The following is a 24,305-nucleotide window of genomic DNA, read 5'->3' on the forward strand; positions in this document are numbered from 1 at the left end:
TCTTTTCTGGCTCTTGAAAACTCCTTTTATTCTGAGTTCCTCTGAATTGATTTTATTCTGAGTTTCTCTTCGCATAAGGCGAAGTATATAAAAAGACACCATATCTGTGACTTTCTCTAAACAGTACAGTTCTTTTGACTTCAACAGGAAGGAACATCCCTTTTTTTTTTTTTTTTTTTTTTTGCGGCGCGCGGGCCTTTCACTGCTGTGGCCTCTCCCATTGCGGAGCACAGGCTCCGGACGCGCAGGCTCAACGGCCGTGGCCCACGGGCCCCGCCACTCCACAGCATGTGGGATCCTCCCAGACTGGGGCACGAACCCGTGTCTCCTGCATCGGCAGGCAGACTCTCAACCACTGCGCCACCAGGGAAGCCCGGAACATCCCTTTTTTATGGAGAAAGAATACTGATTTTAAGATGGCGATAGAGGAAGGGTGGTCTCTAAGGCGCCCTCTGGAAATGAGACTGTCACACCACCAGTACAGGACACCAATACAGAGAAATCATAAAGGATGTGGGGAGAGGGTGCACAGAGAGAGGAAAAGAAAATTTAGAAGGAATATAAAAAAATGACAGAGGAGACCCAGGCAGGGTTGCTTTTTTTGGTAACTGTGACAGAAATGTGTGCTATTTTCTTTGCCAACCTGGCTGAGAGTGATACATTTCAAGTAATCTTCTTGGCTGGTTAACTGGAAACAGATTTAAATTCTACACTAAGAATTTTCTTTCTGGGCAATTTTTTCTTTCTGGAACTGCCAGACTCCGTGATCACTAAAGAAGAAAGTGTGAATGAGGTCTAGTAATGAGAACGTATTCTCGTGAGAGTATACGATATGATCATTGTTGGCAGAAACACGTTCCGGTGTTCTTTAATATGGCGGTCCTTTACCATACAGAGCCCCTTGCATTAACAAGTGAGCCATTAAGATTCCTAAGTGGATACAGTGACTTCGTAGCTTGCTTTTTTTTATGGTAAGAGGATTTTTCTGCTAATGCCTATGGGTAAAGCAAGTGTGTAGGACTGCTGCAAGACCATCTCCTCATGTATCTACTTCTGAGGAGTACCAGAGTTAACACATGTGTCAGATATGATTCCATCAGAATTTCTCCATAAATTCAGTAAGATTTGTCAGTAGGAACAGAGAATGATTAATGAGTGTCTTACAAGTCAACTGCCGTATTTCTTTTCAAGATGCAGTTAACATGATTTTCTGTCAGTCTGGATTTATGTTCATTCTAGAATATTCTTTTATAGCGTTTCCTTGCAGACAGTCTGGTGGGCATGTGACTGAGATAGAAACACTATTGCCATGTCTGATTTGCCTCATTTCCTTTCTCTGTCAATCTGTGATCAGGAGTCTTCAAGAACTTTTAGATTACCCTGGGGAAGATATTGAGGAGACTTTCTGCCTCAACTTCACGGTAAGGATTTCCACAGTTTACTCATGATTGTAGCTGTCTCTTTCATCATGCTTACAAGTCACAATTAACATTAATTTTTCTCCAAATCAAAGAACAAATTCAGAGACTTCTCTGAACCAAATTATTGTAGTCATAGTGTCTTTTTTTATTTTTATTTTTAAAATTTTGTTTATTGGCTGCATTGGGTCTTCGTTGCTGTGTGTGGGCTTTCTCTAGCTGCGGCGAGCGGGGGCCACTCTTCGTTGCGGTGCGCAGGCTTCTCATCGCGGTGGCTTCTCTTGTTGCAGAGCACGGGCTTTAGGCACATGGGCTCAAGTAGTTGTGGCACACGGGCTTAGCTGCTCCGCAGCATGTGGGATCTTCCCGGACCAGGGCTTGAACCTGTGTTCCTTGCATTGGCAGGCAGATTCTTAGCAACTGCACCACCAGGGAAGTCCCTTTAGTGTCTTTTTTAAAATCAAATTATAGTTGCTGTACAATATTATATCAGTTACAGGTGTACAATATAGTGATTCACAATTTTTAAAGGTTATACTCCATTTATAGTTATTATAAAATATTTGCTATATTCTTCATGTTGTACAGTATGTCTTTGTAGCTTATTTTATACCTAATAGTTTGTACACCTTAGTCCCCTACCACTATACTGTCCCTACCCCCTTCCCTCTCCCCACTGGTAACCACTAGTTCTCTAATCTGTGAGTCTGCTTCTCTTTCGTTATATTTACTAGTTTGTTGTGTTTTTTAGATTCTATATACAAGTGACATCGTACAGTATTTGTCTTTCTCAGTCTGACTTATTTCATTTAGCATAAAACCCTCCAAGTTCATCCATGTTGCTGCAAATGGCACAATTTCCTTCTTTTTTATGTCTGAGTAGTATTCCATCGTGTACATGTGTCACATCTTATTTACCCATTCATCTGCTGATGGACACTTAGGTTGCTTCCATATCTTGGCTATTGTAAATAATGTTGCTGTAAACATTGGGGTGCATGTATTTTTTCGAATTACTGTTTTTGTTTTTTTCAGATATATACTCAGGAGTAGAATTGGTGGGCCATATGGTGGGCAGAGTGTCTTGAATGTTACAGGGGTTCAGTAAATGTGTTGAACGAATGACTAATCTATACAATTAAGAAAATTACTGAAGCATTATTCCTCTTTACTCCTATACATATAATTTCTAGAGTTCATTTCATTTTCTCTTTGATTGCATTTATTGGCAACTCCATGTCTTGGCATATATACTCTACCAAACGTAGAATAGCTAGCTAGTGGGAAGCAGCTGCATAGCACAGGGAGATCAGCTTGGTGCTTTGAGACCACCTAGAGGGGTGGGATAGGGAGGGTGGGAGGGAGACGCAAGAGGGAGGGGATATGGGGATATATGTATATGTATAGCTGATTCACTTTGTTATACAGCAGAAACTAACACACCATTGTAAAGCAATTATACTCCAATAAAGATGTAAAAAAAAAAACAGTAATGAAGGAAAATAAAAAGATATCTTTTAAGGTGCCAGTGTTCTCTGACTCAGGTTCCCTTTCTCCTCCTGAGAATGTTCTGTGGTAATAAGTAGTCATTAAGCTACATTTGTTCCTAAAGCTTCTCTCAGTCATTTGGGGTCTAGAAAGATAAGTGGTCAACAAAATTGAAATGTTTCTTTCTTCCCCCCTTAAATATAGATTTGTCGAGAAAGCTATGGCGTGATTGAACAGAAGAAGCTGATACCTGGGGGAGACAGAGTGGCTGTGTGCAAGGAGAACAGGTTAGTCCTGACCCTGGACCGTGCACACGTTACTTCATTTCTCTGCACTTTTCCTTTTAAGACCAAGACTGAAGTTAAATTTTCATCCCTTCTTCAGAGGGAGTAAGGGTGCTAAGGCAACTGTAGGGGTTTAATAGTAGAGGAAGCAGCAGACCTGGGTTCAGGAGATAACTGTTGTAGTTCTACATCTCTGTCTTACTGGCTTTGACCCTGAGCAAATCACGTAAACTCTCTGATCTCAGTTTCTCATCTGTCAAATGGGGGTTATAATGACTGTCTTGCCTCCTTCATGGAATGGTTGTGAGACTAAAGTGAGATAATTCATAGGAGAACATTTTGGAATGAATGAACTCCCAGCATTTAGCACAAAGTTTCCAGTATCCAGCAGAGTGAGTGGCATAAAAATGCTCCCAAAACTGTGTTGAATGAGCGAATGCCGTACAGACGCTTACGATTATTGTGGTTCTGTTGCTGAAGAATTTGTAATACAGGTTTTAAACTAAATTCTTTCTGCCTCATGAAAATTAATCCAAGTATATCTGATTTTTCAGGATGGTTTTCTCTGTGTTATCCCTTTGGAGGAGGAAAAAATTCAATTTTGTTTGCTTTTGAATTAAATTATGAGTGAGGTTGTTGGCCATCTGCATATTAATCAATTCAGTTTACAAGCACTGAGTGTCTGCTGTACGCCAGGCGTGTTGCTGAGTATAGGAAATAAGTAACTTTTATCCTCAAGACTAGCTGGGAAGGGGCAGTGTAATGAATGATTGCAGTAGATTATGGTGCATGTGATAGGAAAGTGATAGGCCAAGCGCCAAGGAACTAGGAGGAGAGGCCATAACACTCTGACCAGACACTGAAGAGGGAAAACATTTCAGACACAGGGAATAATATGAGTCAGACTCTCCAATTTAACACATGCCAGAGAATGAGGCGTATTTGTGGGGCAGGGCTTAGGGTGCGGATGGAGGGTGGGCGCAGTGGTATTGGGGTGGAGCTTGTCAAGACCTGGAATGGGTTTGCAGTGGGACATGGTTGATCTCTTTTTGAGTGATGACTGGTGGCCATATGGAAGTCAGCCACGTGTGGAGAGGCCCGTTACGAGGCTGTTGAGGTAGCTCAAGGGCAGGGTGGTAAGGGCCAAAGTGAAGCTAGCAGGGATACGGAGCTGGCTACGTGTTTATGTAATCAGCGGGAGCTAGTGTCGCATTATATACAGATGGTACTAGAGAGTCATGTATTATTTTTTTAATCAATTTATTTATTTGTTTATGGCTGCGTTGGGTCTTTGTTGCACATGGGCTTTCTCTAGTTGCGACGAGCGGGGGCTACTCTTTGTCGCAGAGCGCGGGCTTCTCACTGCAGTGGCTTCTTGTTGCGGAGCATGGGCTCTAGGCACGCGGGCTCAGTAGTTGTGGCTCGTGGGCTCAGTAGTTGTGGCTCGTGGGCTCTAGAGCGCAGGCTCAGTAGTTGTGGCGCACGTGCTTAGTCGCTCCACGGCATGTGGGATCTTCCCGGACCAGGGCTCGAACACCCTTGTCCCCTGCATTGGCAGGCAGATTCGTAACCACTGCGCCACCAGGGGAAGTCCCGAGAGGCACGTATTGATATTAACTCTGAGGCTTCTCATTTGGAGAGCTGACCAACAGGAAACACAATCTGTAGCACAGGGTGGAGGGGAAAGAGTTCTATTTTGTATGTGTTGATTTTGACATGTCTGTGTGATACCTAGGTGATTTTGTTTAGAGCTGAAAATTTATGTCTATCATCAAGAGAGGTCTTTTTTTAAAATCAATTCATAGTTGTTTTTTTTAAGTAGGATGTTTTTCTTTTTTGCATTTAAAATTTTAATACAGTCTTTAAAGGTTACTTTCCATTTACAATTATTACAAAATATTGGCTGTATTCCCATATTGTACAGTACACCCTTGAACCTCTCTTACACCAGGTAGTTTGTACCTCCCACTTCCCACCCTCTCTGTTGCCCCTCCCCCCGACAGGTAACCATAGTTTGTTCTCTATGTCTGTGAGTCCGCTTCTTTTTTGTTATATTCACTAGTTTGTTGTATTAGAAGAGAAGTCTTATATCAGTAGTTTATTTGTTTACTTATGCCAGTCTTAATGACCAGTGAACTTGAGGTTGCCTACACAAGGAAAAAAGTGGTGAAATAAATAAAAACGAGGACAGGGAAAATGTATGTTCTTAGGTGAGTTGTGTGTATTCGAATAGAAAGTAGACTCTTGAGATGAGGATTTAGGGACCGTTAGCACATTAGCTAGAGACACAACTTCTTGTTTTAAAGAAGCAGTAGGGGTGAGGAAAGACGAGGGAGTGGCAGTCTCCACTTGGGAGGGTTGTGAGCGAGGGAAGCCTTCTGGAGGCAAGGGTTCGTTGAAGCTGTGGAAGAAGTTGCAGATGAAGAGAAGTTGTGTGCTGTTTCAAGCATGTTGGGAAATTAAAGCTAAGTCACTCTGGGTGCTAGTTGGCTTCTTACTGTAAATAGTTGCAAAGATGCGAACAGAGATCCTATGAAATTCACTCTGTCCAAGTGATGTATATTGGCTTCCTCCCATAAGTTTTCCCTTTGGAAAACAGGAATGATAGAAAAACTGACAGGCCTCTTCTTCCATCCTTTTATGCTTTTAAAGATAGCTAGAAGCCCAAGTGGTCTAATGTAACATTCAGTAATCTTTTTTGTCATGTAAACCTTCCAGACTCTCCAGGAAGCCTCAGCTTTGGGGCAAGTGTGAGCTCTAATACCAGAATTAAGTAAAATAATCCAGAAGTTGCTAAGTACCCAACAGAATGGCTTCAGATGATGAAATTATCTTGACTCTGGGAATCTAATATAGAGGCTAGTCTTGTCTCAAGTAGGTGTTTCAATCGAACCTCTAACTTAATAAGAATCTTTTGGAGCTGAAAACACTGTCCTTTCTTTATCTACATAATGTTGGTATTTTTGTTAACAGCAAATGATTTGTTTAATAAGAACAGTCTCATTATTCCGTAGAGTCTGATAATGTTTTTATTTTATTTAGTTTTCATTTTTTAATATTTATTTATTTATTTGGCTGCGATGGGTCCTCGTTGCGGCACGTGGGATGTTCGCGGCAGCATGTGGGATCTTTAGTTGCGGCATGTGAACTGTTAGTTGCCGCATGTGGGATCTAGTTCCCTGACCAGGGATCGAACCCGGGCTCCCTGCCTTGGGAGCGCGGAGTCTCAGCCACTGCGCCACCAGGGAAGTCCTTGATACTGTTTTTAGCATTGGGGAATTTATGGCAGATCATAAAGTGGCTTTGTGGGTCCAGGTAATTTCTCTTCCCTCCTGGTTTTGATGATTGCTTTATTACATATGTATGTATGTGTGTACATAGATACATCTACAGCCTTTAGTCTTTCAAAGGACGTCTGAGTTTTTGCAGCAGATTTCAGACACGACAGTGTGTGCATCATTTGTTAGGAGCTAACGGTGGGCTGGGCAAGCAGCCTGAGGAGGGGCATATTCAGAATTTCTTCACATTCTGGTGAGTCATCCTAATGCGCTGTGTGTTAGATACACCGGGTGGGGCCAAGAGCGATGTCGTGTGGGCCTAGGTGATTTGTGATGTAGTCTTCAGAAGAGGCAGTTGTTGGGACTTTTCTTTTTCATATCTTTATAAAATTATTGCTCTTGGAGTACTTTTTGTCTCTGCCTTTTTTGCTCTCTCTCTTTCCGGGTCTGAGTTTTTCTCTTTCTGTCTCTCTGTCTCTCCTTATTCAGTAGGTGTTTCTTTGAATCAGCGACTGAATTCACTTAATAGTTGAGAGATAGTTTGTGCAGGAACACTGAAGGAGACCACAGTTTGTTTAGGGTGATAAGCTGTTCTCATATGTAACCGTAAATGAAGTATGAAGACAAAATTGATTAATTGGATCGGAAGGGGATCAGAGAAATCCACGTGGACAGGTGCATCTGGGAGGATGGATATGGGATTAGAGCTGTTGGGAGGACTCCTAAGATTTGGATACTAGAAAGTAGAGATGAGGATATAATAAAAAGGGAAAGGTGCTCTGTAAAGTTTGTGAGCAAAGGAGTTGCATGATAGATGTGGGTCCGTGGTACACTTTCTTTCTTCGTCTTCTTTTTTTCCTTCTCCATTATTTGTATTTGTTGCTGACTCTTGGGCTGCACCCCACAGTCCTACAAGCTCTGTACTTGCCCAGCCTTAAGACCGAAGAAAGAGCCTGGAGTCAGCAACAGAGACATCAGTGGTTTACTGGATGGGAGATCTTACATGTCTGAAGCAAGGTTTTGGAGCGACACCCCACTGTGTGCATCCGAGGTCAGGCAGGATGTGGTGGCAGTCTTTGCTACCGGGGGGATGGAGGAGGTTACCAGTTATAGGGGGAATTAACGTCAGGTTGGCTCTCAGTTATCAGGGAAACCAGTAGACGGGCATGCCCCTCAACACTCCTTTGATAAGCTATCTTCCCAGAGATGTTCTCATCTCAAATTAGAACGGTCATTTAGTTAGGGCCTGGGGCAAGTATGTAGGAAGGTCAGTCATGCGAGTAGGTCTAGGTGAAGCAGGCACAGGTAGAGCAGGGGATGTACAGCGAGCAAGAGAACAGCCATCTTGAATGTCCTGACCATACACTGACACATATGCACTCCTGGACATTGCTGATCCCATGCGGGGCCCTCAGAATCAGTGTGGAGAGCGTGCTTTTATTTACAGCCACGTGGGTTCCTTTTCTCTGTCTATGCAGTTATTTGTCCCTAATTGACCTCAGGGCTGCTTCTACAAGACATTTTTCATAAGGATGGTCTGATGACATACAGGTTCCTTAAAAGAAAGACAGTACATAATTTCAAGGGAGTAATAAGGGAACTTACATTATTCTTTTACTTGTATTACAAAACTCCATTGTTATGTTACCATGACTTTCTAAAAAATAGCTTCTCTCTTTCTAAAAAAGTTTTCAAATCTTTGTGCAGTAAAATGTGCTGTCGTTTTAAATATTGCCAGGCAGAGGGGGGTTCTTATTTTTATTGCCAGTAAGCGATGCTTGAAATTTAAACATGGAATGGCTTCTGTGTTAGGTGCAAGTTTGGGTTTCGGCTTTTCTGTGTTGCTAGCACTCATCGAACACACGGTGGGGAGCTCACCCACTGCTTTAGGCACTGTTGTCCATGACTCTGTACTCGGTGACTGGAGCAGACCCCCTTGCTGACACAGTTACCTGCTGGGAAGGCTTCTGAGAACCTAGTGTGGTTACTGCCTCATTACATTGTATTGCTGTCAGAGTTAGGGACAGCCAGAAGAAGGCAAGCATATGTTTTTTCCTTTATCTTTAATGTTGCAAAAAGCAGAAATCTTAACATTAAAGCATGTTGAGATCCCGGTAAGAAAGCTTGTATACGACGCTAAAAGATTAATCATTGCAGCTGTTATTTCCTTTTGACTCTTATATGCCATAACCTCATCACCGGGGGTCCTTTTTGGGTATTTCATAGATTAGTCTAAGAAAATTAAATGAAAGAACCAAAAGAATAACACCTGCTGGATTTTTAACTTGAGCGTTGTGTATACAGATACTGCTGGCATTGAAGCTGTTTCTGTTAACAGTAAGATATTTGCTGTCACCAGTGCCCTGGAGGGAGATGTCAGAAGGGTACCAATTCTGTATCCATAATTTATTACATTCCATTTGGACTTAAAATTGCTTTCTTTCCTTGGACAAGAGCTGCAGACAGACAATTGAATTATAAGCATCCAGGTAAGAGAACATCCATGGGTGATTGCTGGTGGCCACATCTTAGCTACATCTTGGAACAGCTGGCAGTCACATCTGAATAATACTGCATTACATGACTATTTGTGGTTAAGTAGTTCTCACACTCTGTGGCATGGTGTTACTACCATTAATTAAAAAAACCCACATATCATTCTAGATTTCCCCCAGTTTAACTCAATTTAATCAAATCAAATGCAATCAATATCTTCCCCCATTTCTTCCATATTCAAAAAGGGGTGGGGAGAGGGCATAGTGAAAAGGAAATGCCAGGCACCTAGATTCCATAGAGAGAACCTGAGAATAAAACCCACACGTGACAAATCCTTCTAGCGCCTTAAGATCTACTGAAGTTAGGACTAATGAAAGACTTCACTTGATCTCTTTTTTTTTTATCGTCTTTATTCGAGTATAATTGCTTTACAGTGGTGTGTTAGTTTCTGCTTTATAGCAAAGTGAATCAGCTATACATATATCCCCATATCTCCTCCCTCTTGCGTCTTCCTCCCACCTTGATCTCTTGAGATAGTCTGTGAGAGGTGTAATCGTTAAGATCTGCGTGGTACTCGCACTGGGCTGTTATAGGAATAGCAGATAATTAAAATGCCAGTAACGTTTCTCGAGTGCTTCCCTTGTGTCAGGCATTATTCTGAGTCCTTCCCACGCAGTCCTCCCCACTTTACAGTTGAAGAAACTGAGGCAGAGAGAGACAAAAGTCACTTGTTCAAGGTTACACAGCCGGAGGTCCAGTGTTCAAACACCAGAGCCAGGATTCAGAGCCATTCTGTTTGACTGACACTGCCACTTAGAGGGCCAAGACCAGGGCTCCAGCGTCCCCAGGTCCCCTCATCCCTAGAAGATAAATGACTTTGAAGAGTTTGCCGTTTTTGTTTCAGGCAGACTATGCAATTTTTTAAAAACAAAGTTGGCATAGTTAAAGACATACAATGTACGTTTATAAGTGTATGGCTGAATTTTTAAACTTAGGTTGAGATGGTGCTTATATATATAATGTTATTGTAAAGCCCTCATGAACACCCTTAATAATGGCTGCACAGCCTGCTGTGTAAATGTGTATTTTCTATTCTTTCCCTTTTGCGTATCTGGCTTGTTTCTGTGTCTTTTTTTTTCTTTCCCTTTTTTTCTTTCTCTTCCCCCTCCATTTTTAATAACACTGTATCAGTCATCTTATGTATAAAGCTTTGTTTGTTTTTAAAATTTCTTTTTAATGGTAAGGTCCCAAGGGTGAAATTGAATTAGTGTAGATCATTTTGAATTTGTTGATATTTTTACTAAATTGATTTTGCTAATGAATTACACCAGCTTATACATTATCGTCAATGTATGAGAAGTACCCATTTCATCGAATCCTTACAAATACTGTTCTTTTTTTTCATCTAATCTAATTTAATCAGAAACTTGACCTCACTTGTAAAATTTGTATTTCTTCCATGCATAGGCTACTTGACATATTCTGCCCAGCATTGATCCTTTTTACTGATGTTTACCTCTAAAATACTTTTGTTTAAAAAAAATGAATGAGATAGAAGTCGTCATTGCCCAGCATTATTAATGTATTAAATGCCACTGAATTGTTCATTTAAAATGGCTATGTTTTGTGAATTCCACCCCAATAAAAAAAACGTGTTTGTGTCTACGTGTGTGCACATGCAAATGCGTCTGTGTACACTGAATTGTAAACTCTCGGAGAGCTGCTGTGATGTGCTCGGGCAGGGAGCGAGGGCATGCTGCAGTCTTCTGCATAATGCTCTTAGAGACTGAGTTGAATGTGTAATGCACAGTTGCCTTTCTTTCTGCCAGTTACTTTGTGCGTTGCTTACTAATTTGGGCCTCTAATGGATGAAAAAAGGTTTATGAGTGAGAGCGTTTGACCTGCCTTCAAGGGAGGGTATCCTGCTACATGTTAACACACAAGATTTATGTCTGCCTGAGGAACTATCAAATAAGCAGTGCAGGAAACAGAGGGGAAAGATCAACCCAGTTAGGAAAATGGTGGAAATTGTTTGACATTGTGAAGGGCACATTATGTGCCTTCTCTTGAGAAAAGTAACCAACAGTGGTATGACTGGTAGCTAGAAAACCCCACAGCTAAAGTCTTATCGTAAGTGAAAGAAAGATTGCTGGCCAGAGCACACAGCTCGGCCTGCATATCCTCCAGACCTTGCTGGAGGCCTGGTCCACTTAGTATTGCCCTTTCAGGACGTGTCTTGCTGCCTCAAACAGGATTGCAGTATTTCCCTTTTTTAAAGTCGTCTGCTGATGTCCTTTACGTTTTTCTCTATTAAGATGAAATGATTTTCATATCATTTGTATCAACTCTTTGTTATATTAAGACTATTAGCCCTTTGCCATTTGTATTTATTGCAGATTTTATTCCCAGTTTGCTGTTTACTTTTAAAAATGTGGAGTCTGTTTAAATCTCTAAAACTTCTTAATTTTTGTGTTGTCGTGCCTGTCGATTATTTCTTTTGGTCTTAAATCATTCTAAATGTAACCTTTACCTGTCTAGTAATTGATACTTAATAATATATTTTCTTCAATTAAAAAAATTTTTTTTGTGTCTGGTCTAAGGTAAAAATCTTGTTTTCCTATTCTTACAGGTGAAGATTAGGGTAATTATATGGTTCCAGATCCAGTTTGGGTTTTGATTTGAAGTGTAATAAATTAAAAGTTAATTTGGGAAGAATTGACACTTTTGTGATTTTCAAGCTCACCTTCCAAAGGCCTCTTTTACATTTCTTTGTGATACTGTTTTTTTTCATTGGTTATATACATTTTTATTAGAGGTTTTTATAAATATTTTGGTTTCTTATTTCTACTGTGAAAGAGAGCCCTTCGCATATATTTTTATCAGTAGTAGTGCCTAGAAATAGTTATTGGTTTTTATACATTTATATGTCTGTTCTATTCCTCAAATTTGTGAATGTGACAGCTTTCAGTTGATTCTCTTGGGTTTTCTATGTATAGTAATCACATGCCTGAAAAAAAAATTTTTTCCCCCCACTAACTACACACCTTATTTGTTTCATTCAGTTTTGCTTTTTTGTGGGACCTAGAAAAATATTAAATGACAGTCTCTTACTCCTAGGGATAAGAAATGAATATTGAATTTTTTTAGATTTTTTCCCTTCTATTTCAGATAATCATGGTTAAGATAATCATTGACTTACGTAATACATTATTTTGATTTTCTCTTTTTGTTGTCCTGGCCCTAAGGAAGATTAATAATACATTAAGGTTTCACTCAACTATTGCCATTAGCAACAGGTCAGAGCTTCCTTCCGTTCCCTAAGGTAAAGCAGTCTAATTTTGCTTCTAATTTTAACCCTTAAGGGAAATGGAAGAAAACACATCTGTGTTTAAAATTTTGGGGGGGGGTCCTCAGTTTTATACTTCATTTAGAGTGCCCAAATATAAAGCTGAAATAGACTTTTTAATATATGCATAATGTCACATTAAAGTCTTTTGTCCTTTCTGGGAAGAAATCAAAACCTGATTTTTATACTGAGGAAAACAAAACAAGACAGTTTATTGAACTACCTGTGTTTATGAATTAAAGCCCACTTTAACAGTAATATCATGAACTTAGGAATATAATATGTATTTTTTCTTCTTTCGTAATTTAGGAGGATTGAATTTCAAATCATCATCTTTATCTTTCATATAATAATAATAACCATAATAATAATAGCTAAAATATCTTGAACCCTTAGGGTCAGACACTGGTCTGTGGGATTTATGTAAATTAACTAGTTTGTTCTTCATAATAACCTGTGAGGAAGGGACTTACTATCCCCTTTTATAGATGAGGAGAAACTGAACACAGATTAACGTAATTGCCCAAGATTCATTGCTAATAGGAGGCAGAGCTGGGATTTGATTCCAGGCAGTCAGGGTATGAGCCCTTTTGTTTTTTGAAAATACTGTTTTATTAACACCACAGTGGTAAACAACGTTATGCTTAAATTTCTTTACAGATCACACAATTCAAACCCCACAAAGAAGCTAAGAGTCTTTACATTAAATGTGTCCTCCTAAAAATCCTTTACTGTATGACAGTCTGTTCTCAAGCAGAAAAATTTGATTATGCACCATTTTATATTTAATATGTCACATTTACATAGCAAAATAAGGAAGGCACAGCTAACACAAGCAAACTTAAACCCTTTCTACTTCTGAGCTGGGGATGGGGACACACAGTTGGATTGGTTCTTCAAGTATGTATTTTTTCCACACATTAGCTTCCGTGAAGAGTTCTGATAATTTTCACAGCTACATTCTAAAAGCTACAAGACAAAAAGACATCACAAGGATCCAACATGACACTGGATACACATGCTTTACAGAATTTACTAGATTCTACATCTTTTCAAGTAAATTAATATTTCTAAAATGCTAGATAAAGGGATCAATACTTAAACATTGTTTTTTTAAACACCTTTGTAAATAGACACTACCAGGGAAACACATAAACACGAGACTGTAAATAATGAACACATATGTTGACAATAGTGTACAGGTTATACACCCTCCTTCTCAGAACCAAATATTCAGTACAGTCTTTAGAATTTGAAGTGGCAGTTTTCTGGGCCTCATTAACAGTACTGTCATGATCTCCGGCACGGGCTTCCTCCATCCCATCACGCTTCTCTGAAGTGTAAAGCTGATGTCTGGGTTATGAAAGCAAAGTCTTAAAGATGAGATTTTTCTTGGGTTCTGATGCTTCTGAGCTGGAAAAATGCAAGACTAAAGAAATTGAAGAATTAGGCATTGAGAACATGTTCGGTCTCGGCTTGGGTGTTCTGTGCGTAGTGTGATGACAGTGTGATCAAAGGGTTTCAAAGTGACGTTCTTTGCTTCACATCTACTTGACACCCTTAGGAAGTCTCAACTCCAGCCCTCGCAGAAGAGATCATGAAAAAGCCATTTTAAATTTAACTCGTTTACAACACCTTTTGGTGTATTGGTGTTCAGATTGGAAACGGGCTGGCCAGAACCTGATTGCGTCGATTTAATATGATCCTAGGAATGTCAGAATTGATTCACATTGTACTTTGGTCCAAAACCTGAGCCTTTTCAAGTCCACCGATGTGTAAAAGAAAAAAAAAATCGGGGTTTTGAATCTGCGTCGTCATTCTCCTCTGCAATCTCTGCCCCCGCTTATTTCTGGGCGTCGTCAGACACTGCAGAGTGGGGACCCTCATCTCTGGCGGCAGCAGCCGCCGCCTCCACCGCAGGCTCTCCCTCCTCCTCCTCCTCCTCGTACTCTTCATCCTCCAACTCCTCGTCGTCACCCTCTAAGGTCCACGCACACCCCTCCATCTCACCGGTGAGCTCCTGGATCTTAGCGAGTAAGGGCTTATAGATGTCGTTATACTTCTTCTCCAGAGCCTGGAATTCCTTATCAAATTTGGCTTCTATCTTATCGCACCGCTTCTGCAGCTTTTTGAGGGCCAGGACTCGGCATTTCACCGAGTTAGGCAGGCTCTCGATAAAGTCATTTCTAGGCTTCGGTGCATTCTCTGCAGGCGTCTGGGGCTCCTCAGCCGTCTGACCGACCGCGCCGTCGGAGTCGCCGGACGCGCTGTCAGAATCTCCCCCCTGCGCACCGCCTTCCGCCATTACCTCCTCCTCCGCCGCCGCTGCCGCCGCCGCCTGGCTCGGCTCTGCCGGGCCCTGGTTCTCCGAGTCGGCCATGTTCGCCGAGCAGCGCAGAGGTCTCGGTGGCTCCCGCGGAGAGCTGCCCGCGAGCTGCGCCCCGGCGATCCTGCGGCAAGCGGCAAGCGGCACTGACGTCGGCCGCGGCGGGGACGTGGGCGCGGCCCCGCCCTTTGCCCCCGCGGGCGCTTGACTGGCTCCCCAGAATCAGCTGATGGTCGGGCCCTCGACCCGCACCAGCCAGCCGACCGCCGATGCTGCGCTGCCGTCTCGCCGCAGTGCGGACGACGTCCGGACCCGTTTCTTAGCCCGTCCGCCTGCGCACGCCTCCCCCCACAGTAGAGCGGGGCTGCGGCTGGCCGCGGGGATCCGCCGTGGGGAAGGGCTCAGCCTTGGCCGTCGTGCTCCTCTAGCCCGCCGAGGGCTTCATCTCCATCCGCCAGTGCGCCTGGCTTGGCGTTTGTCTGCATCTCCCCTTAGCTGGCGTTGGGCTGCCGTTGGCAGGGAGTCTCTGGCTTACTCTTGGGGAGCCGTCTTTAAGCACCTGAGATTTCACTGACTTCTTTTCCGGGAAGTGGAGGTGCGGGGAGAGCGGGCTCCGTCCCACCCCCTTGACGACCTGGGTGCATGTGATGATGGGGGCGGGAATAGTGCAGTTTACATGCCCCCCATCACCCCTGCCCCCCAACCCCAACAGCCCCTTTTGGCCCTTTCCCAGCCTAGCAGCATATATACTGGTGGCAGGGTCTCTTCTCTCAGCTAGACGGACCCTGGAAGCATCTTTGGAGCCGTTTGGATAGGGAATCTCGGCACTACGTTATCCTGGAATGTTCTCGAAGGGTCCTCGGAATGAAGCGGCAGGAGGGCCACAGAAAGCAAGACCGTGTAAACCCTGAGGCCCAGGCCGAGGGCCCCCTGCCTTCCCGGGCCTGAAGCATGTGTTTAGGACTGCCGTTCCTTGGGGACGCGCTGGCACACACACGCACGCACGCACAGGCGTTGTCCCCGAGGCACGTTCAGCACCTGTGCTATGGCTCTTACTGGTGATTCGTGTATGAGAACATGAAGAAAAGCTATTAAATACCGAACTCTTGTTCTCTAGTAGCCAGGTGAGTAGAGACTTTAGTTCCTCATTTATTAAATCAGAACGATAGCTTCTGGAATAAGGATAAGGGCACATAGTTTTAGGTATGGAACGCAAACGATCTTTACCGGGGTTCTTCAGAAATGGTTTCAAATTCGGCATGACTGATACAAATGCTTTTCCTTCATCAGTTATACTGGGACTTGCTGAAGCTTTTCCATAAAACCTGTGACTGTAAGGAAATTACTTCCCTAAGTACATTTGGTGCCGTCTTTTGGTTCTTGCGGATATGAGTTAATATGTAAAGCACTTAGTGCTGACACTTGGTGCGCACTTGGTAAGTGTTTTGTTGGCAAAATAATTAAATTGCGTTTATTAATCCACAAAGATAACCTGCGATAATAATTCTCTTACAAAAGGACATCTTTGTGCCCATCCCCAAAGAAAGTTACTATTTATAAAAGGCCCAATATATTCCCATTAGCAAACATGCTAGTTTTTTTTTTGTTGCTTGTGATTCGTATTACTTACTTTCTTAATTCCGTTCCAGATAATTTATTGTCTGCTTCCCTGTTAGCATTTGTAATGACTGAGGTTTTTTTTGTTAAGTTTCAGTCTTAACTCTGACTGAATTTGCTGTAATGATATATCTATATTTAGTTGGCTGATCGTATACATATTCCAAATACCATGTATGAAATATGTATAGGATCAGCTAGCTAAAGCGACCTTGAGGTTAGGAATGCCTTTTCTCATTTTTAAAAGTAAGGAACTGGGGCTTCCCTGGTGGCGCAGTGGTTGAGAGTCCGCCTGCCGATGCAGGGGACACGGGTTCGTGCCCCGGTCCGGGAGGATCCCACATGCCGCGGAGCGGCTGGGCCCGTGAGCCATGGCCGCTGAGCCTGCGCGTCCGGAGCCTATGGTCCGCAACGGGAGAGGCCACAACAGTGAGAGGCCCGCGTACCGCAAAAAAAAAAAAAAAAAAAAAAAAAAAGTTAAAAGTAAGGAACTTAGAAGCAGAAAAAGAAAGTGAAATAAATATTCTCTTACAATTATGTATCACCTGCTTGGCAGAATCGGGCAGAAACCAGGCCTTCAAACTCCTGCAGTATAGAAGCTATGGCACACTTTAAAAAGACAAAACAAAACAAGACCCAAACTTTATTCAAATCTACTTAACTAACTTAACTTGCTTGAGACAGCCAGGGTGTGCCCGTCTTTTAGGATTTTTATGTTCCCATCTTTAAAAAATTTTTAAACTTCGCCTTGAGCTGTGGGGTTCTTGGACTCCTTCATCAATAGAAGCTGAGAAGAGGCCACGTAAGAAATTCAAGCAAGGCTTTATTGGGACTCGTGCTACAGCACAAGGGAGCTAAAGCACGTTCACAGTTTCCCTTTTCATTCCCGAAGCGGGGAGGTGAGCGGGTTCCTTATCTGGGGCGAGGGTAGGAATGGGTCCAGGGGTCAGGCCAGAGGGGTAGTTTCGCTGGTCTGCCCAGCCCCTTGGTGGGTCTGTGTGCAGGGGGCGTGCGCAGTACCCTGCTTTTTGTTCCTGGTACCCTGCTTTTGCTCCTGGTTCCTCAGAAGTGACGTTGGGTTTTTTGTCTTTTTGTACCTTGTTCCCTGTTCGTAATTTGCCCCAACTGGGCACCCATGCGGTTATTTTTAGTCCCTTCTGCTTTCTTTGTATTTTGCTGCTGGAGGAGATGTTTGTCCAGGTGCCAGCACTGCAGCAAAGGGTCCCAGCCAGTCTCAAGGCTACTCTTTTTATTTTTTTTAAGTCTGTATTGAGATATAATTTGTTTACCATAAAGTTTACCCTTTTTAGGATACTTTGACAGACATACAGAGTCACGGAAACACTACAGTAATGGAACTGCAGAGCAGTAACCTCATCCCCCCAGATACGCTCCTGGTCTTTCCCTTCCGGCCCGACCTGGCAGCCATTGATCTGTCTCTGTAATTCTGACTTTTCCCCAGAACGTCACATAAATGGAATCATATGTGTGTAGCCTTTTTCACTCAGCATGATGAATTTGAGATTCATCAGTGGTGTTCCGTATACTGTATTAGTACTTTGTTCCTTTTTATTACTGAGTAATATTCCCATTTGAGTTATTTCCAGGGGTTTTTTTTTGTGATTACGGATAATGATGCTGTGAACATTCATCAGCAGATTTCTGTGTGAACAGAGGTCTTTATTTCTCTTGGCTAAGTATCTAGAAGTGGAATTGCTGGGTCATGTGGTAAATGTGGGTTTAACTTTATAAGAAACTTCACGGTGTTTGCCACAGCGCTGTCCCCCTTGCCGTCACATTAGCAGTGCATGAGAGTTGCAGTTGTTCCGCACCCTCACCAGCAGTTGGTATTGTTGGTTTTTTGTCCCCTCATCTCAGAGCTGTGTATGTGTCCATGATGATTAGAGATGTTATCTTCCAGCGTGCTTACGTGCCACTCATGTATCTCCTTTAATAAAATGTCTGTTTAGAGCTTTCGCCCATTTTCTAAATTGAAACTTTTGCTCATTAATTTTTTAATGTTTTTATATATTCTGGGTACAGGTCCTACGTAAGATATGTGTTTTGTAAATAAGTTCTTTCAGTCTGGGGCTTGTCTTTCATTTTTGTAATAGTGTCTTCAAAAAGCAGATATTTTAAATTTTGATAAATCCATTTTATTAACTTTTTCTTTATAGATTATGCTTTGGGTGTCATAATTAAGAAATCTTTGCCAACTTCAAGGCTGTAAAGATTTGGTCTTATGTTTTCTTCTGGAAGTTTTACAACTTAAAGTTTCACTTTTAGACCCCGATCCGTATTGAGTTAACTTTTAAATAGGTGTCAGGTATAAGGATAGATACCTTTAGCATATGAATATTCTGTTGATGCAGTACGACTTCTATTGAAAATACTCTCCTTTCTCCACAGAATTGCTCATTCAAATTTGGCAAAAATTAACTGTCCATGTACCTGTGGATCCATTTCTGGACTCGCTGTTCTGTTGCACTGATTTATGTGTCCTTTCACCAATACCACACTTGGTAACTGTAGCTTTATAATAATAAGTCATGAAATTAGGTAATTCAAGTTGGCTAACTCTGTTCTTTTTCAAAATTGTTTTGCTTTTCTAGGTCCTTTGACTTTCTATATTAATTTCAGAATCGGTTTGACAAGCTTTTAAAAAGACCCTTACTACAGTTTGGATTCAGACTTCTGAAAACGCTTGGCAATGCATATAGTACCTGCTTTTTAAAATCTGTGTGTTTAAAAATAAACTCATTAAGAGTTGTGTCATTTTATGGGCTTTGTGGACTCTAGTGTACTGTGGGGCTGCAGGTAACACATAGCTGTGAATTGCACGATGTGCCGTCACGCTGTGAAGTCCTTATCTTGGCATACTGTAATTTCTCACACAGCTGTCACGTTGGAAGCAAGCAAGGTGGGGTAGGGAGGGCACTTCGATGAGGTGGGGTTGAGAGCATAGGTCTGTACTCAGATATCTGGCTTCAGTTTCTGCCCCTGCCCTTCTACTAGTTGTTTTCTTGAATTCAGTTGTGAAATTGGAATAATGATCACATCAACTTCAAAAAAGTTGTTTTTTCTTGACTGTTTGTATATTTATTGAGTTACAATTCTTATACCGTAAAGTTTACTCAAAGGGTGGCCTTGAGTATTCACTGAGATAGCGTGTATCCAAGTACTTCTTGCAGTGACTAGCACCTAGTAAACACTCCGTAACTGTTAATGATCACTATTAAAGAAAAGCATGTGGTGAGAGCAGTACTAATTGACAGATAGAGATTAGAGTCTGTGTATTAATTTGCTAGGGCTGCTGTAAAAAAAATACTACAGACTAAGTGGTTTAAACAACAGGAATTTATTGTCTCACAGTTCTGGAAGCTAGAACTCCAAAACCAAGGTGTTGGCAGGGTTGCATCCTTCCGGGGGCTGTGAGGGAAGGAATTAGTCCAGACCTCTCTCCTCGGCTTGTGGATAGCTGTCTTCTCCCTGTGTCTCTTCGCATTGTCTTCCCTCTGTGCAGGTCTGTGTGCACGTTTCCCCTTTTCATAGGGATAGCAGTCGTTGCCTTAGGACTCACCCTAATACTTTCATTTTAACTTGATAACCTTTGTAAAGACCCTATCTCCAAATAAGGTCACCTTCTGAGGTAATGGGGGTTAGGACTTTAACATATGAATTTTAGGGAGACGCAGTCCAACCCATAACGTACTGTTCTCTGCCTCCCCCTCCAAATTCATGTCTTTCTCACCTGTAAAATACATTCACTCAATTTCAGCACCCCCCAAAGTCTTAACCTATTCCAGCATCAACTCAAAGTCTCTTCTGTAATGGTTAGTTTTATGTGTCAGCTTGGCTGGGCCATGGAGTACCCAGATGTTTGGTCAGACGTTACTCTGGGTATGTCTGTGAAGATGTCTCTGGTCGAGATTAACGTTTGAATCAGGAAACTGAGTAAAGCAGATTGCCTTCCCTGATGTGCATGGGTCTCATCCAATCAGTTGAAGGCCTGAATAGAAGCAAAAGGCTGAGTAAGGGGGACGACTCCTGCCTGACTGCCTTTGAGCTGGGACATGGGTTTTCTGTTTTTGGTTTTTTTTAAAATAAATTTACGTATTTATTTTTGGCCGTGTTGGGTCTTCGTTGCTGTGCACGGGCTTTCTCTAGTTGTGGCGAGCGGGGGCTACTCTTTCATTGTGGTGCGTGGGCTTCTCATTGCAGTGGCTTCTCGTTGCAGAGCACGGGATCTAGGCGCGCAGGATTCAGTACTTGTGGCACGTGGGCTTCAGTAGTTGTGGCTCGCGGGCTCTAGAGCGCAGGCTCGGTAGTTGTGGTGCACGGGCTTAGTTGCTCCGCGGCATGTGGGATCTTCCCGGACCAGGGCTCGAACCCGTGTCCCCTGCATTGGCAGGCGGATTCTTAACCACTGCGCCACCAGGGAAGCCCCAGGACATCAGTTTTTTCCTGCCTTCAGACTCTGACGGAAGCATCAGCCCTTCCTGGGTCTCGAGCCTGCCTGCCTTTGGACCAGAGCTGCATCATCTGCTCGCCTGGGTCTCCAGCTTGCAGATCTTGTGGTCTGTCAGCCTCTGGAATTGCATGAACTAATTCTTTATAATCTCTCTCTCTATTTATATATGTATATACCCATATGCCCACACACTTCCTATTGGTTCTGTTTCCCTGGAGAGTCTGGACTAATATATCATGTAAATATCGTCTAAGTCAGGTATGAGTGAGACTTAAGGTTTGATTCATCCTGAGACAGAATTCTTCTATAGCCTGTGAACTTGTGAAACCAGACAGATTATTCCAAATACAATGGTGGGACAGGCATTGGAAGGACATTCTCATTCTAAAAGGAGGAAGAAAGGGGCCAGAGGTCCCAAGCAAATTATAAACCTAGCAGGGCAAATTTCATTAGTTTTTTTTTTAATACATCTTTATTGGAGTATAATTGCTTCACAGTACCATGTTAGTTTCTGTTGCACAACAAAGCGAACCAGCCATATGCATACACATGTCCCCATATCCCCTCCTTCTTGAGCCTCCCTCCCACCCTCCCAATCGCACCCCTCTAGGTCATCGCAAAGCACCGAGCCGATCTCCCTGCGCTATGCTGCTGCTTCCCACCAGCCAACTATTTTACATTCGGTAGTGTATATATGTCAATGCTACTCTCACTTCACCCCAGCTTCGCCCTCCCACCCCATGTCATCATGTCCATTCTCTATGTCTACCTCTTTATTCCTGCCCTGCAACTAGGTTCACCAGTACCATTTTTTTTTTTTTTAGATTCTATATATATGTGTTAGCATAAGGTATTTGTTTTTCTCTTTCTGACTTACTTCACTCTGTATGACAGACTCTAGGTCCATCCACCTCATTACAAATAGCTCAATTTTGTTTCTTTTTATGGCTGAGTAATATTCCATTGTATATATGTACCACATCTTCTTTATCCATTCATCCGATGATGGACACTTAGGTTGTTTCCATCTCCTGGCTATTGTAAATAGAGCTGCAATGAACATTTTGGTACATGACTCTTTTTGAATTATGGTTTTCTCAGGGTATATGCCCAGTAGTGGGATTGCTGGGTCATATGGTAGTTCTATTTTTAGTTTTTTAAGGATCCTCCATACTGTTTTCCATAGTGGTTGTATCAGTTTACATTCCCACCAAGAGTGTAGGAGGGTTCCTTTTTCACCACACCCTTTCCAGCATTTTTTGTTTTTAGCTTTTTTGATAATGGCCATTCTGTCATTCGATTTTTAAAAATAATTTTATTGGTGTACAGTTGATTTACAGTGTTGTGTAGTTTCTGCTGTACAGCGAAGTGAATCAGTTATACATATACATACACATCCACTCTTTTTCAGATTCTTTTCCCATATAGGTCATTACAAAGTATTGAGTAAAGTTCCCTGTGCTATACAGTAGGTTCTTATTAGTTATCTATTTTACATACAGTAGTGTGTTTATGTCAATCCCAGTCTCCCAATTCATCCCCCAGCTTCCCCCCCAGTAACCATAAGTTTGTTTGCTACATCTGTAACTCTATTTCTGTTTTGTAAATAAGTTAATTTGTACCATTTTTTTAGATTCCACGTATAAGTGATATCATATGATATTTGTCTTTCTCTGACTGACTTCATTCAGTGTGACGATCTCTAGGTCCACCCATGTTGCTGCAGATAGCATTATTTCATTCTTTTTATGGCTGAGTAATATTCCATTGTATATATATACCACATCTTCTTTATCCATTCCTCTGTTGATGGACATTTAGGTTCCTTCCATGTCCTGGCTGTTGTAAATAGTGCTGCAGTGAACATTGGGGTATGTGTATCTTTTTGAATTACGGTTTTCTCTGGATATACGCCCAGGAGTAGGATTGCTGGATCATATGGTAGCTCTATTTTTAGTGTTTTAAGGAACATAGTGGCTGTACCGATTTACATTCCCACGAACAGTGTGGGAGGATTCTCTTTTCTCCACACCCTCTCCAGCATTTATTGTTTGTAGATTTTTTGGTGATGGCCATTCTGACTGGTGTGAGGTGACACCTCGTTGTAGTTTTGATTTGCATTTCCCTGATAAGTAGTGAAGAGCATCTTTCATGTGCATCTGTATCTCTTCTTTGGAGAAATGTCTGTTTAGATCTTCCACCCATTTCTGGATTGGGTTGTTGGGGTTTTTTTTGATATTGAGCTGCATGAGCTGTTTATGTATTTTGGAGATTAATCCTTTGTCAGTCACTTCGTTTGCAAATATTTTCTCCCATTCTGTTTATTAGATATTTTTAAAATATTTACTTATTTATTATTTATTTGGCTGCGTTGGCACGTGGGATCTTTTGTTGCGGCGTGCGGGCTTCTCTCTAGTTGTGGCGCGCAGGCTGCAGAGTGTGCGGGCTCAGTAGCTGCGGCACATGGGCTCTAGAGCACGCAGGCTTAGTTGCCCCGCAGCAGGTGGGATCTTAGTTACCCCGCAGCATGTGGGATCTTAGTTCCCTGAGCAGGGGTTGAACCCGCATTCCCCTGCATTGGAATGCGGATTCTTAACCACTGGATCACCAGGGAAGTCCCCTACTCATTAGATTTTAAGACTTGGAGAAGAATCCTCTGTGGGTCCGTGCTCTGTCCTCTGGCCCACTGGGATAGTAGTCCTGGCTTCTGGAGCCATGGAAGTGCCGGCCTTGTTCCTGGACCTATGCCCATGGTGGTAGTGGTAGCCCTACTGGACTCTTATCTGCCGTTGGGGTCATTCTTCCCTTTTCTTGAAAGATAACACTTGTTCACAGCCAGTTAGCTCTACTGACTCCTTTCACACCTGTGGAGTCCTGACAGCCTTTCTTCATATTTTGCCATCTTTGCCCCTTCAGTGCAAGCTGGCAGTGCTGGTATAAAATTCTCATAAACCTTGTTGGCCTCCCAGGCAATTCATGGGGGTCCAAGCCATCAGACCAGAGGGTCCTCCACATATCTTTCCTGGAGAGCCACATCTCTGTTCCTGGCTTCTGCTGAGATGATTGATGCAAGAGTCACATGCCTGATCTCTTCAGCAAACCATTGTTCAGCCACACCCTTGGCTTTTTTCCAGACCATGACATATGGATAGTCTGAGAATTTTCCAAACCTTCAAGTTCTAGTTCTTTTTTTTTTTTTGACTCTCCCTATGTCTGTTTTTTGTTTAACACCTTTATTGGAGTATAATTGCTTTACAATGGTGTGTTAGTTTCTGCCTTATAACAAAGTGAATCAGCTATACATATACATATATCCCCATATCTCCTGCCTCTTGCATCTCCCTCCCACCCTCTCTATCCCACCCCTCTAGGTGGTCACAAAGCACTGAGCTGATCTCCCTGTTCTATGTGGCTGCTTCCCACTAGCTATCTGTTTTACATTTGGTAGTGTATATATGTCAATGCTACTCTCTCACTTCGTCCCAGTTTACCCTTCCCCCTCCCCGTGTCCTCAAGTCCATTCTCTACGTCTGCATCTTTATTCCTGTCCTGCCCCTAGGTTCATGAGAACCATTTTTTTT

The 24,305-nt window shown here is 42.4% G+C and overlaps 2 protein-coding genes across 9 annotated transcripts in view; one reads left to right on the top strand and one right to left on the bottom strand.

The window, feature by feature from the left end:
- HERC3 (HECT and RLD domain containing E3 ubiquitin protein ligase 3) overlaps positions 1-24,305 on the top strand; it is a 137,751-nt gene that overhangs the window by 89,886 nt on the left and 23,560 nt on the right. For all 8 annotated transcript variants that reach the window (XR_014296638.1, XR_014296639.1, XR_014296640.1 and 5 more), the window contains 2 exons: positions 1,355-1,421; positions 3,111-3,193. Coding sequence is in view for 5 of the 8 variants with exons in the window: in XM_082653077.1 (XP_082509203.1) it covers positions 1,355-1,421; positions 3,111-3,193 (150 nt within the window). In the remaining 3 variants the exon portion in view is untranslated. The remainder of the gene's footprint in view (positions 1-1,354; positions 1,422-3,110; positions 3,194-24,305) is intronic.
- NAP1L5 (nucleosome assembly protein 1 like 5) lies at positions 12,998-14,736 on the bottom strand. Its single transcript, XM_082653082.1, has one exon. The coding sequence runs from the start codon at positions 14,688-14,690 to the stop codon at positions 14,154-14,156; it is 537 nt and encodes a 178-aa protein (XP_082509208.1). The 5' UTR covers positions 14,691-14,736; the 3' UTR covers positions 12,998-14,153.

The sequence above is a fragment of the Grampus griseus genome, assembly GCF_964374135.1.
Source record: "Grampus griseus genome assembly, chromosome: 4".
NCBI classification, from domain to species: domain Eukaryota; kingdom Metazoa; phylum Chordata; class Mammalia; order Artiodactyla; family Delphinidae; genus Grampus; species Grampus griseus.